The 15764-nt window shown below is 32.0% G+C and overlaps 2 protein-coding genes across 2 annotated transcripts in view; both read left to right on the top strand.

The window, feature by feature from the left end:
- Positions 1-5146, top strand: part of LOC115238266 (putative uncharacterized protein DDB_G0282129) — a 7768-nt gene extending 2622 nt beyond the window's left edge. Inside the window, exons 3-9 of the mRNA XM_029811934.1 lie at positions 1-745; positions 1026-1612; positions 2327-2363; positions 2854-3036; positions 3377-3476; positions 3614-3650; positions 4276-5146. Coding sequence (XP_029667794.1) covers positions 1-745; positions 1026-1612; positions 2327-2363; positions 2854-3036; positions 3377-3476; positions 3614-3650; positions 4276-4347 — 1761 coding nt within the window. The 3' untranslated portion in view covers positions 4348-5146. The remainder of the gene's footprint in view (positions 746-1025; positions 1613-2326; positions 2364-2853; positions 3037-3376; positions 3477-3613; positions 3651-4275) is intronic.
- Positions 5147-6483: 1337 nt separating this feature from the next.
- The window catches only part of LOC115238257 (FH1/FH2 domain-containing protein 3), a 163086-nt gene continuing 153805 nt past the window's right edge, over positions 6484-15764 (top strand). Inside the window, exons 1-2 of the mRNA XM_029811923.1 lie at positions 6484-6712; positions 10614-10984. Of these exons, the coding sequence (XP_029667783.1) occupies positions 10811-10984 (174 nt within the window). The 5' untranslated portion in view covers positions 6484-6712; positions 10614-10810. The remainder of the gene's footprint in view (positions 6713-10613; positions 10985-15764) is intronic.

Raw genomic sequence — 15764 nt, 5'->3', positions numbered from 1 at the left:
GGTTCAAATGGCTCAATGAAATGGAAAGAATCGAGAGGCGAATCAAAGTCACCTTGCGGAACGAAAAAGAGGCCATCTGAGACTTCTGTTTCTAGCAATAGTAGTCAGTCGATCTCCGCAAATTCTTCCAGCAGCGAGGATAATGATGAACATGCAGACAGATCGGATTTGAAACGGAGAAGAAAACGAGCGTCAGAATCGCCCAAATCGCTCGAAATAAGAGGTAAGATCAGTGCGGGATCATCAAAAACAAGCGTGTTGGCATCATCGGCCGATGAGATATCTTTGATGACGGAGAAACCACCCAGGCCACCGTCTAGTCCAAGATCGAAAAGTGATCGTGTAGCGAAAACAGAAGAGGCCAAGTCATTTTTGATGAGAGCACTAGCACCAGTGACGAATTTTTTTAAGAATAGGAGTCAAGATTCAGGTGATGCAAGTAAATCAGGTAATTGGGTTGACTCCAACGAGGAGAACTACGAAGCCTGTAACAAGTCAAGACAGTCGCTATCATCTTCGAAATCGATCAACCAGAATCTGTCAAAAGGTTCTAGTTTTACTAATTCCGAGAGGAATGACGAAATAAAAAAAAATAATATGAGAATTCAAAATCAGTTTTCTGGGGAGAAACCATGGTGGTTGGATTCAAATTCTGATAACGTTCCAGAAGGAGTTGAAAAGGATAATCGATGGAACGAAGATGTCAGTCAGGACACAACAATTAGCACAGCCTTGCCGGATGATGGTAAGCTAATTATTAAATCTTTGTAAAAATATTTTTAAATATTAATATATTATTTATCTAGCTTAAATATGTGTTATCACATATTGCAACTTATGTATAATAAAAATATAAAATTTTATAATAAAATACAATTTGATAATTATATATTTCAATGTAAGATAAGTAAATTACATTTAGATACGTAAAGTTTAGTACTATATATTTTTTATTTTAATTTTCAACTCTTTTAATTTAACAGTTTTCAAATATTTGTTATTTTATTTATTGCATATGTCGGCAGGAAAATGTAAGCTCAAATTTTGGAGACAAGAATCGGGAGAACGTGCCTGGTGGTTGGACGATGTTTCAGCGGAAGAAACAAAGAGATCACCCTCATCGGCATCTCCCGTCTCGAGACGAGGTTCCAGTCGAGGCAGTTTTCGATCAGCCGATCGACGAAACCGCATCAGGCATCAGCAATCTGGTGAACGAGCGTGGTGGATGAGCGATGATCCCGAGAACGTTCCGGAGGGCGTAGAGGTCATCCCTATGGCGTCTCCCGATAGTCAAAGTGTCGACCAACCTGATGGTTTCGTCGATAACGAGAGCCTCTATTCTTCAAAGCCGCTTAAAAAGATCCGGCATATCGAATCCGGAGAGAAAGCATGGTGGATGGACAGCTCCTCGAACGTTCCTGACGGGGTCGTCAGGATTCCCGTGGAAATTGCCAATAGCACTTCCGATTCCTCCGAGTCGTACGAGAAGATCGATATCGGCGTTAACCCTGAACCTGAAACGCGTGTGAAGAAAAATCTTTCTAGATTTCCTATCGAATTTCCGCCACCACCATCCGAGGAGCCGTTGGGAGATCGCGCGAGTCCGGAAGGGGTAAAATTAATTATTATATCTTGCAGTATTCATCGCATAATCTCTCGACATTAACGGCTTTGTGTAATCCCATAAATCTTTGATCCTGAAAGATTGGAGTAATTCAAACAAAAAGATAAGATTATGACACATATGATTAATAATAAAATAATATTAATAAAATAAATAATAAAATATTAATAAAATATTATTTATATATTATTATATTAAATAATAAGATAAAAGTTTTTAGATTATTTTTTTTTTACTTCCTCGTAATTAATTTGTTACAAGTATTGAATTATTTTCGAAGATGCATATAAAATTAAACTTAGAATTTAAGAGAATTTTTATCTTTATGTGATTGTTTTAGACAATTAAAATTTAATGTTGGAAAAAACAAAAAGATTGATGAAAATGAATAATTTGAATTGTCTAAATAATATAGCATTTATCATTGAATCTTTTTATTTTATATATTAGTAGTTAAAAATATTAGTATCAGTTATTACTCTATATACATATTTACGTATATATATATTATTACATATTAAAAATAATATAAAAATATTATCGACATTGATGTATAACAATATATTACATTACTGCGTTTATCATCCGTATTTTGAAAAATGTGATACGATTAAAAATATAAAATGCAAATGATTTATTTAAATTCTTACATAAATTATCACAGAGATTACAGAACGTTTAAGTTCATTATTTCTGTTACAGGTCGAAAATCCACCTGACCCGCCGGACAATTATGGAGGACGGGACTCACCTTATGACAATGTGCCGACAACTCGAAGGTTATCACCAAGGAAACGACCCTCCACCTTGCCATTGTTCATTGGTCAGCACACTGACATCGATGACATGCTCGGTGATACAGCTGCTCTATGCCACAGTTCTGTTCTCTCCCGTGTTCGTAAACAGGAACGCGTTGAAGAGGGTGAGAATGAATTTAGTGTCACTTAGCCATCGATGCTATCGTACCCAGCTTACATTGTATCAGTCTGATGTATTGAATCATGTTCAACAAAGTGGGTCGGCTTAAATCTTTGTGAAACCATAATACTAAAACATGTTATATAATAATATAAAATAATAATGGAGCAAAAAGTAAACTCGATATATTATTTGAGAAATGAGAATATCTATACAGCATTAAGATCTCTGTAAGAAATATGCACAAAATTGGATATTTAAAATGTAAAAATGTTAAAGTATTTTAAATAAATAAATATTATATATTGGAGGACGGGACTCACCTTATGACAATGTGCCGACAACTCGAAGGTTATCACCAAGGAAACGACCCTCCACCTTGCCATTGTTCATTGGTCAGCACACTGACATCGATGACATGCTCGGTGATACAGCTGCTCTATGCCACAGTTCTGTTCTCTCCCGTGTTCGTAAACAGGAACGCGTTGAAGAGGGTGAGAATGAATTTAGTGTCACTTAGCCATCGATGCTATCGTACCCAGCTTACATTGTATCAGTCTGATGTATTGAATCATGTTCAACAAAGTGGGTCGGCTTAAATCTTTGTGAAACCATAATACTAAAACATGTTATATAATAATATAAAATAATAATGGAGCAAAAAGTAAACTCGATATATTATTTGAGAAATGAGAATATCTATACAGCATTAAGATCTCTGTAAGAAATATGCACAAAATTGGATATTTAAAATATAAAAATATTAAAGTATTTTAAATAAATAAATATTATATATATATATATATATATATATATGTATATTTGTCATTGCAGATTCTTTTGAAAACAGCTCAGAGTGCGAAGAAATAGATGCAACTCAGGTGATTATTCATGACAGCACGCCGAAAACACCGGTGATTCAACGAAGAAACCGGTATGTTTCATAATGATAATTTAGTATGAATTTAAAGAATATTTGTAAATTATATATATATTTGATATCTGCACATAATTTAACAATTATATATAATGTACATCATTGCATATGATTATGTTTTCTTCTTTTTTCAGTGATAATAAGAGGATTCAACCAGACGGCTATATTCCGGTAAGTTTTGTCATGTGAATTTACATTATGTAGATGTCTATAATGCTTTCATTTGATTAAAAGTCTATATGTATATAAATATAGAAAACGTAACAAAAATTAAAAAATTAATATAACAGTATAAAGTTTAAAAATGTAAAGAGAAAATGATTAAAAAAGCAAATCGATAAAATTTTTAAATTGTATTAAATAAAATATAATAAATAACAATAAAATAAACAATGCAAATTAAATAAAGAATAGAATTCCTTTTTGGAAGTTTTTAAAAAAATACTCTTTTCTTTTTAATTTATATCGATATATCGTTTTTTAGATTTTTTCTTAATCAATTTTTACTTAGTTTTTTATTTGGTATTTAAACTCTTGTAAAAATGATCATGAAAAGTAAAAAAATTATATTTGAATTAAATTTTTTTATAATAAAGTTATCAGTAAAACGACATTTATTACTTTGCTCGAAATAAGAATATTCTTTAAAACAAGTGCAATAAATTTGCTGACGAGTCTTGTGTCAAAAATAGCGAGAACATACGCTTTTTATAGCTTTATCTTTTTAAATTATGCATTTATTTATATTTATTATTTCAATATTTTTGCTTTTGCATCTCGATATCTTTGTTGATAGTCGTCCATACGCGTGCATCGCCGACTATACCGAAAAAAGTCTGTGAACAAAGACCTACGAAAGAATGAATGAGATCAAGAGGCGTGAAAGTGTGCGCGACATTATTGTTTCTCGCTAGGGATGCACGAAAGAGCTTCTTGCTACCCTTCTACACCTTTTTTTTATATTGCACACAAAGCAGAATCAACAAAGGAGTCTTGCTTGTTGAGTGCTTGCTTCGTTCTTCGTGTATTGCGTCTCAGTTAATAATCACTCTGTCGCTATGATGTCGTCGCAGTTTTCATTAATGTTTAAAGATCCAATTTTATTATAGTATAATTATATTTTATGCGAATTATTGTGTCTTAATTTGTGGTTAATTCGTAATTTATATTGCAATGTAAATGCAATTTTGTAAAACGAAAAGATTCGTAACTATTTAATTGATTACTTCGCTCGATTGTCATGCAAAAGTTACTTATATTTTTCCACTATTATGAGTTGGCAGCTTTACCATCCTTCACAATGAACCTCCATCACGTTTCTATAGGCCCAGCAACGGCCTTTTGTACTATGTGAGCTCCCCCGCTCCCCCACTATGAGAATTTGTTTGTAGTACACAGCCGACAATACGTATATCGTGCTTATAGTTTTGTCACATTGCACTGGCTAATTATTTTTTTACTGCCCAATTGTTATTTCAGCCATTCTCTATATCTGCTTTCTCTTCGGTAGATTATAATTCTTTGTACGGTAACTTTTTGAATCGTTTTTGATTTTTACTTTAGCCGTTACTTCTAATGCTAGAATTTTTTATATATATTCTATATATAAACATGAACTAATTAGAATGCAAAAATTATAGCGTTCAAAAGCAATCTTTAAATATATTGATTATATATACACGCTCTTATTACTAAAATAACTTTATTTTTAATTTAGGACTTCCAAATATATATAAATTAAATGTAGATTACATTTAAAAGTATCATCTTAATTTTTTAAAAATATATCATCAAAATTTAAAAAAATTTGCTATGTATATAAGACATTCCAAATCTTTAAAAAATTACTTGTAGTCTATTTCAAAATATAGTGCATTCTATGAATGTGAGAAAATTTCTTTAAATAAAGTATATATAAAAAAAGGTTTAAGGAGGGTAGGAGAATTCTTTATATCAAGAGATTATAAAATAAAAAGTCTGTATTAGAAAGACAAGATAACGAAATTAAAATTACTAAACAACATTTTATACAACCCTATATACAAACTCCTTATCTGACAATGAATACGCGAAAAGGCATAGAACAGGATCATTTATCACATATAAAAATTCTCAATAACTCAAAGATATTATTAGGACTCTGATTTTATTCCGTTTTTCGGATATATGTGTAATCATGAAACGTTTATCCGTTTACATTCGCTTCTAGGAAAACGTTTACACGTAAGGCTCGCTATTATACGTTTAAACAAAAATACGTTTACCTGTATTTAGTACATCTATTTATTGAAAACGTTTATTTTCGAATATATTGTTTTGATGTTATTGTGTATACATATTTCTCCTGCTTTTACTACACTTAAACGTTTTCTTACACCCAAAAAAAAAATTTTCGAGATGAGAGAAAGAATTCTTCTATAGATGTACTCTTACAATTTCTAGCTAACAACATAACTATATCTGTGATAAATATTTCAATAATATACATTCAAAAGTAAAATACTTAATACAGAAATAAAAAATTATAAAAAAAAACGTTTCTAATAAACGGATGTATTAAATGTACGTGTAAACGTATTTTCGATTAAACGTATAATACTAACAATAAGCCATAGATTTAAAACACGTATATTCGGAAAAATGTGTGTAATAAACGGATGTATTAAATATACGTGTAAATGTATTTTCATTTAAACGTATAATACTAACAATAAGCCATAGATTTAAAACACGTATACTCGGAAAAATGTTTCTAATAAACGGATGTATTAAATGTACGTGTAAATATGTTTTCGTTTAAACGTATAATAGCGAGCCCTAATATATATAAATTGTATAAAAACCGTGGATTTACAGTTTTTGAAGATTGTGTTCAAATAGAACAATTTAGGGTGCCACCAAAAACGATCGTGAGCGCGGGTAGAGGGCGAGGGTAGGGGGTTCAGCCGCGCGGCGGCGGCACCGTCGGCCGAAGGCGACAGGTGTCCGCGGCGCGTTCAGTGTCGCGACGGCCGTTCGCGAGGTAAGGTGTGTTGTTGCGTGTCGCGTATAAACGTACGTGTATATTAACTTGAGCTGCATCCGTTCGTCCCCTTTTCTCCCACGGGTTCCGCGCGCGCGTGTGCTTCCCTCGTGTCGCGGATTCGCGCACGTGCGTTCCAGTCACGCGCGGAAGAGGTGCGCGTTTTCATTCATCGAGACGGCGGGACGGAAGTGCGCGTGTCGACCAAAAGGTGAGTTCCTTCCCTTCATTTGACGCGCAGACTCCGCGTTCTGAAGCTTGCTCCGAAGCGCGCGCGCTTTCATTTCGCGCGGCGCAGGCCGGCTCGCTTCTTTCCCGCCTTTCGTTCTCGCTTTGTCTCTCTTTGCGCGTTAGCGACAAAAATTGAATGGAACTCGCAAATATTTCGACAGTTTCGGTTGAGCATGTTCGATAATAGCGGGTGAGTAAACGATAAAAGGCACGTAGGAACCCGATCTAATGTTCCGAATTCTTGAATTAGATTAAGGAGACTTCTAACGTATTCTCAATTCTGAAACACTGCAGATATTACAAAGAAAATATGAATTGTGCAAAGATTATTAGATATGATATATAATAAGGAAAAACGCAACTAGATAATATGTTTTTTTTAATTCATATTGCCAAAAATGATTGAAAAATGTACTGTTGAGACTGAGTATACACTAATGTGTGAATGTATAAATAAGAATATCGTAGGTTGTTTGATCCTAAGAAGAAAGCAGAGAAAGACATTTACTTTATGTAAAATTAGAATACTCTCTACATTTGATATAAAAGATATTTAATATATAATCTTTTATTTTCGTTACAAAGTGTGTATTTTATATTTCGAAGTACAGATGCTCATAAATATATTTTTTGTCATTGTTGTCATGTATCGGTAACCTGTTTGATGGAAATACATATACATAGCCGACTTTTCAGTAGCAATGATGTTCCTTGTTACGAAAAAAAAATGGAATGTAGAAATATAAATTATTGTTTGGAAAACCGTCAATAATAATAAAATATTTTATTTTCCGATATATAAACTAATCGAAATAGATTTTAACATAACACAAATAATATTATCTTTATATTTGTGACCAAAATAAGATATAGAGATTGTAAATAAACCGATCAATCATAATTTTAATGTTTCAATTTCCAATTCTCAACAATATTGACCGTTAGTATCGTATTACATACTTATTGTTAGACTTCACTACTCTTGACATATCAATAGACGCGGCTCATCTGATCGAAATACTTTCGCGTGAATATTACATGGTTGGTTTATGAGTCTGGATCAGTAATTTTCTGGAATGTCATATATCTCGATTGGTTTTGTCGTTTAATGCTCTGCTGTTGAAAAATGTTATTTATTTCGGAGGTTAGTTAACGCGTACAGACGATAGGTCCGGTTCACGTTCTCTGCTCCGTCACGCTTTTTTTTTCAGTCGTTCACCTTCGCCTGTGCCTTGTGCGAAATTTTCGCGTGATCGTCAACGATGTAACTCGCTTGGAAACAGACACGTTATTGGATCCGCTCGAAAAGTCGTTTATCATCTTCTTCTAGCGATTTGTAGCCTTGAGTGGCAGTTGCTTAATATCTCAATATTTTTGGTTTAATAATGGAATATTAGAAAAGTGAAAAAGAAAAAGAAAAAATTAAATTATATATTAAAGATGTTCCAAATTTCGAGAGATATTATTAGTATAAATCTAAGATATTTCAAAACAAAATATTTAAAAATTGATGTGTTAGTTTTAGAGATTCGATATTATGAAAGAAAACATTTAAAGAATGCGGTATACATATACGTGTACTAAAAATACAAAATGTAATACTTCAAAAAGTCGGGAAACGCAACTAACATACCGTGGCACTCCGAGAGGCAGATTTGTTGATTCAGGCGAGTTTGGGAATTCTCGCGAGTTCGATCTCGCAACGCGATTGCATCTTGATTATGAATCTTTCGTCGACCACAAGTACGTACATTCGTATGGCGCAGACTCGTTTTCCCTTCTAACTCTCCTTCCTCTTCTCGACATCTCCCCTTCGTACCCTCTCTCTCTCTCTCTTTCTATTCTTCAATATGTTTCTCTCTTTTCGTTCATTTCTCTTTCTTTGTTTCCCCCTCGGTCCTTCTTTCTCTCACACACCCGCCCATTCTTTATGTCCTTTCTCCGTCTCTTTCCTCGGTTGGAAGAAGAGCTGGTTCATTTACGAATAAGAACAATGCAAAGGCGAGATGACGAGACAGGTCGGCACGTACTAATAATGACAGCTCGCGATTTTATTTTGCGCCTGGCGCCGATTTTCTTACGAGTCTACGATGTCGTAAGGGAGTCCATGATGCATGAATAAAGATTATGTTGCACATAGGCGCCGAGAGTGCATAATTCGATTTTCATTGCTCAGTTAAAAGAGAAAAGAATACAGAATACTGAAAATGTTGGCTCTGAATTTTTTCTTTATATAATCTTCCCTTTATCAAGTCTTTATCTCATTAAAAAATGGCAGGATATTCACAATGCTTCCACATTATATTCTCAAATTTATTATTACTGGCTTATAAAATAAGATAGTGGCGCGCAAAGTCTTTAACACTAAAACCTGCGGTCGATAGTAGTATTTTCTTCATTTTAGTATATTTAAAAGAAAAAGACTGTTTCTTGCAACGTAAAATTTTCATACTAGAAATAGTGCATAGTAACGTGATAGCGTAAACATGTGAGAACCGGTATAGCGATGCGCTTTTTCATAAGTTATAACAAGTTCTTCCCGCGCACCCGGTATAATCGCGACATGTTACAGCGGAGATCGTAGCGCTGAGGATTTAAATTTTTGAAGTTCGATCAACTACAAGCAAGTTTCTACTACATTGAGTAGCTACAACATTCCACTACGAACTTTGTGTAAGGTTTACTAACAGATGTGTGAATGATACCAATACTTGGATAATCATTTTGTAATCAAAGTAATCTTCACAGTTATATGTTTTGCGCTCTTTTATATTATATCTATATAATCTAGGTTGAAGACAATTTAGATTTTTTTTATTTTAGGAAAAATGGAAATAGGGGATAGCGTATTTTTAAAATTTTTAAATCAATTATTTTACAAAATTTAATTATCGAAGTATTTATTTGCAAGCTTGAATGTAAGGGAAATAAGTTAATAATAATTAAATGATATAAAATAAATTTATATTATTGAATCATCTAAAAATACGCAGAAAAATTATTAATTAAAAAATTATAAAAAAATTTTTATGATGTTTTTATATATTCTTTAAAAATATAAAAAGGATATTAAGAAACATAATAAATTTTTAATTACGAAAACCTTGAATGGATGAAAACATTTCCGTTGGTTTTCCTGCTTTGACTTAACAAATCGATAAGCGAGTGAAAGGAAATTTGAAGGTCAATGACCGCCTGAAAACGATGTGGTTACCGATTGCATTAACGATGATAACTGCAGTCCTAGATTATTATGATTCTAACGTTGCCACTTTCACGGCATGATTCTTGATACGTGTTTTTTCTGTCGCGGTTCCTACGTGTGCCTAAGAATCTTTCTATGATTGGCAGATTGCTCGGAAAATAAAAACAAGTAAATAGACGGATCTATAATTGGACAAATACATGAGTTGTAAAAAGTTATCATGATCTTTGTTGAGGAAAATAATAATTGAGGAAATAATAATAGATAGAATAATAAAAACAGCTCAAAAAAAAGTTCGAACAAGCTATAGTTAAATATTTGCACTGCGGTCATGTTTTATTTGAATTTTAATTAAGAAGTTTCGAATATGCAGATATTTTTCGTGATTTATAAACAACATTTATCTGTAAATAATTTGGTTTTTGTTAGAACGAAACTCCGTTCTGATAAAATATCCCTGAATATCGCACATATTCAGAAACATATATAAAAATATTTTTAAAAAGTACTTTTTAATATTAAGGAAGTAAATTTGGAAGGAATCCCGAATCGTTTAGACTTTGAGCAATCTGTCATTCATATATTAACGCGCTACGAGATCTCAGCGAGAATTAAAGGTGAGCGCAATCAGCAGCGAATGGAAGACAGGGAGTAAAGGAACATTTTTTCGTTTCAGCCGACAGATCGAATCGAAATAAATCGGCCGTACGTCGAACCGGTTCGTGCATCGCGTGAGTGCGTCACGGCGTGCGCACACGATTGTCGTGCGCACGTGAAAAGGGGCGGGGGGGAGGGGGTAGATTTTATATCTTTTTTTCTTTCGGGGGACGAAGAATTGCGAACAATTTCGGCCGGTCCCGCTGGCGGGAAGAAATGTATCGCCAGATGTTCTTCACATGCCAAGTGCAGTATCTCAACGACGTCGATCCATTCAGTTATCCAACCCTTTATCCGGATGTTAACCCTCCCGATCACACCTTCAGCGCGACCTTGCCGCTAATCAATCAGCTCGCCGCCGTGCATCGGCTTCTACGGGCACCACATAGGGTAAGTCATTATTTCCGGTCTATTAATATTTCGACAATCTGGGACTGCATTAAATGTGTACCTGAGATACAAATACGTATCAAAAAAACATTTGTAATTATCTTTCTTCGAGTTTGATAGTCAAATATGTTTTAACATTATATTACGAAACGCGTATTTTCAAATGCAAAAATAGTATAAAATAAAAAAAAAATATTTATTTCGATATACATATATGATCCTGTGCACTAATATCGATGCAAGTAAGATATATGTAAGAAGAAAAATTATAAAGAATAGTTTTGTGGTATTAAAAACGTTTATAACAATTCAATTAGATTTTAGAAAATTTGCAATAAATTACGAACTTTTAACTTTTTTAAAAATTAAGACTAAAACTTTTTTAATTTTGATTGTACATTTTTCACGAAGTATATGCAATATTTCCTTTTGACTTCGTAACTTTCGGATCCAAATGCTTTAGATAAAAGCTTTACAAATTAATTAGATTGCCCAGCCATTAATTCAGCCGCTTAGCATTAATGAGTTAAGTTTTCGTTCTACGAAACTTTTCACTTTTTCTTCTTTCGTGTCTTTCGATTACTTAAGGAAGAACTTACTCAAGGGAGTACAAATCAAGATATTGAGAACGTAAACTTTATTATGAGTGAGTTTATAAAAGAAGAGATATAAACTGTAATCACAAGAAGTTAATTATTTCTCTTTAAACATTATTTATCACGGATTTTATATATATTATAATTAATTTTACATGTTGCATACAGCTAGCATACACAGATCCCGTTTTATAATACGCATTGAGATTATTTAATTAGTTGTTTGCTGTAGCAAAGTGTCTAAGGATCTTCAAAACGTTTGTGGTTTTAATCATTTAGAATGCAATGTTCAACATGCATTGAACTTTATTCACCATTTCAATTGATCGCAATTATCGAAGGATTTTATTGTACAAACATTAATACGAATTGAATTTAACGATATTGTAAATTTTATTATTTAATTATTATGTATTTATTATTTGATAATATCCTTATCATATTTTGCGTGATTTGATAATATCATTATCATATTTCAAGTAACATTCATATAAGGACTTATATCAATCAGGAGATTCTTTTATTTATACGAAAATTGTACATCTATATTCGTTTCGTTACCACTTCATGTAACATCATATCGTTATATAAAGTTAAAGACAAAGAATGTGCGTTTTTTAGGTATTAATATATAAGAAAATTATATACATATATTTATTTCTCGAACACATAAAATCGCTCTTTTAAAATGTCATTTTTCTTGCTTTGCTCCGATATATGCGTATTTTAAAACGGTTATAAAATTTTGTGATCAACTCATCAATTCCGCTTTAAAATTCTATTGATATCTTTTTAACTTTATCTTTATGATTACAGATTTGTTTCATTACACAATTGATGTTTCATCATCAAATCTTGAGCATTTTTTGTCTCAGATTGTTCAAAATTTTACGTACGAAAATGTTTATAATTTTTATGCATATATGATATGTGTGAATTATAAAACTATATACATAATATAAAATAGATTTTTGAAATTATTGTGTAATATAAAATAATTTCATAAAACCGCTAATTTTCTTTGTTTATGGAATAATTATAATTAAATTATATATAAATTAAAATGAACAAACGGAAAAAGCTATGGTATATTTTAAAAATATGGTATAAATCGTTTTTGAAGCATAATTAGAGAGTTTAAATAATTGAATAATTTGGATACAGATTCATATCTTAATTTTAAAAAGCAATATAAATAGCTAGTTGTAATTAGTAAATTAAAAGCGATATTTATAATAATATTTAAAAAAGTAATTTTTAAAAGCGCTTTAGCATACTTGCGCGTGCTAGGTATTGTTTATCTTTTTTCTTAACATAGTAAAATATCTTAAGAAGTGAAATATCTTAAATATATATATTCTAGCATAGCATTGTGTTTATGTTCGACCGTTGCAATTTATTAACATTTTGAAGTCCTTACATTCTCAAACCCTAAAGCGGTTTCCATACAATTGGAAATACAAAAACATAAATTTGAAATGCGAAGATAGAGAACACAATTTGCCATTATCCAGTACGTTCTTTCATTTCATTTTATTCATCAATATTTTAATTTGAATTTAACAAAGAATATTGAAGGAAAGAAAAAATAATATAAAAATAAAACTTTGCGTATCTAATATTATATTCTGATTTTGGGAAAGCTTGTCTATAATTCATCATTAAGTGATGAAAAATAAATATTATGTATAAGATATTTAAAATTCTTAATTTTTATTGCTGTTAAAAGCAATTTTATATTCATAAGAATTCTTATAATCATAAGGAGTATTTATGCAAATATGAAATTATAATGTTTCTTCCGGTTAACATCGCACTAATTGCAAAGTACTTGTTACATGTATTTGCGAACAACAGAGTAGGAAACAATGAATATGAGAATATACAGCGCAACAAAGCGTTGTTCGTGTAATTTAGCCCGCAAATAATTTGTGAAATACGGGAGAAATTAAAGAACACAAGATATAATATAAATATCTTTCAGTCTCAATTCTAACTTCCGTATGTGATATGCTTGTCCTTTGTATAAATTAGGTAGCAAAAGGCACGTATTGTTGCATATTGTTCTCAGATTTGCGTGTAACTTCTAAAATACATAATCTTTCTCTTGTTAAAATTTATACTAAGATGTATATAACAACAGTTTTATTTAATAATTATAATATTTTGACAAATTAAGCTTCGAATGTAAGCAGAATTTTATTGTCCGCAGAATTTTTAATAGACTTAATAGAAACTTTATTTCAGATTTATTTGACAAAATATTTAATATTAACAATTCAAAATTTGCATATACTAGTATGTAATTAAATTTTGGTCGAGGAAATTACATATTCGTTAGTTAATACATTGTTGAAATTAGACGCAAATCTCACAGGACATCATATCTACCAGTTACACATTGTGGCACGTGGCTCCTTTGTTTGCTCCATTATCGTTTCTGGGACGGTCCCTTTAAAGCCGCCACTATTGTCCGTGTATATAGCTAAATACTATTGCATCGTGTCGCCTAAACCTCAACCGGCTACCTTCCTGATTGTACACTCTGACCTAATTGTAGTACCCTGTCATAACGTTCCTCAGAACTCCAGTTCTAGCAATGCAATCCTTTCGAGTTAGTGGTATTCGTAAAATTTGCTTTGGACGATTATATTTTAGCGATAGTCAGCAATATAGTTTTGTTGTTAATTAGTTATACTTAATTTCTTGATCTAATTTTGCTTGAAGGAGTAATCATGTCGTTAAAAATCAAATCGTTACATTATTATTTATGGATGAGAAACTAAATCTTTTTTAGAGCACACATATATTTTTTATGTATATATAACATAAAAATAGAATATAAAAATTTTATTAAAACAGATTTTTATTTTGAAATTAGCTCAGTTAACGTAATATCGCATTCATGAAACAATCCAAAAAGAAAATCAATTCAGACGTCTGATATCAGGTATCGATATTTCGATAAATTATATAACGACGAACATCATTACGGAAGATTAACTGAATAACAGGCGTGTGTAACGAATCAACGTGATATAAGTAGAGACCGTGTAACACTTTAATTCTCTCTCGCATCCTCTTCCTTGTACCTTGAAGGTTTGAACGGCCCGTGAAATGTCTGCCGGCCCTCTTCGGACCCTTCTTCGGCAGTTCGCCGATGTAACGGTACATTTCAGAGCATTACTCTCTCGGAGAAAGAATAAAAAGTTCGTTTACGGCCTGGGTATTATATACCTATAGGTATCTTTCGCCGATGTACCGGTTATCTCGAGAGGGCAGTGGCGAGTTCTTGCAGAATAACTCCTTCATTACTCGTCCTTCAATTTTGCTCTTTTGAATGGTGTGTCTGATCATCCCGTCTGAGCATTTTTACAAGTGCGAGATTTATATTTTGCTTCAAATCATGTAAATTTTTAACGTGTCTAGAATATTATGTTTTTCATAATATTATTGATACGCTAATGTTTTAATTAATGTAATTGCAGTAAAATAACATTCTGTAATATATAGCAAGAGAGATAAAGATTCAAATTTATTTTTGTCATGTTACAAATAAATAATTAAAATTCTAAATTAAATTTTGTAGTTGTCGAAACAAATACTTGAATACATTTTTACTAAGTTAATGTTTCTTTATCTTCTTTTTTGTTCTCTTTTTATCAATCTTAAATTAAATCATTTTAATATATAATGATTTAATTATAGATATAGTTATATTGGGGAAATAAAAAAATTAAATATGATCGAAAAACGTTTTTGAAAATTATTTGAAAGTAATTCCTAAGATATTGCCAATTGCAATAATATTATTCCAATTTTAACGATTCACTTTAATCCGTAACAGCTGTTGAAATCGTACGAAATCGTCTCTTCTCACCTCATCTCACACTCAGACGAGGTACGATTAATTTTACGGGCCATCTCCTTCCCGCTATTTCACTTAACGTCACAGAAACGCGTGGCAAAGTTTTATGAGAAACGGAGCGCTCTTTTGGACGAAAATCGCGCATTGAACTTGTGCGATTTATTTTTTTTCTCTTCTCAGTATTGAATGGTAATGGAGAGAGTTACGATTTCGATTTATGGGCGACGTTACACTTCAGAGCTTTAGAAATTTCGGTTTTATGGCCGCGCGGCTTATTCTCCGCCATTGGCAATGGACTGCGAAGTGCAACCACCGT

Source organism: Formica exsecta, unplaced genomic scaffold, assembly GCF_003651465.1.
Source record: "Formica exsecta isolate Colony F162 unplaced genomic scaffold, ASM365146v1 scaffold115, whole genome shotgun sequence".
NCBI lineage: Eukaryota > Metazoa > Arthropoda > Insecta > Hymenoptera > Formicidae > Formica > Formica exsecta.
This window is presented reverse-complemented; position numbering and strand designations above follow the sequence as displayed.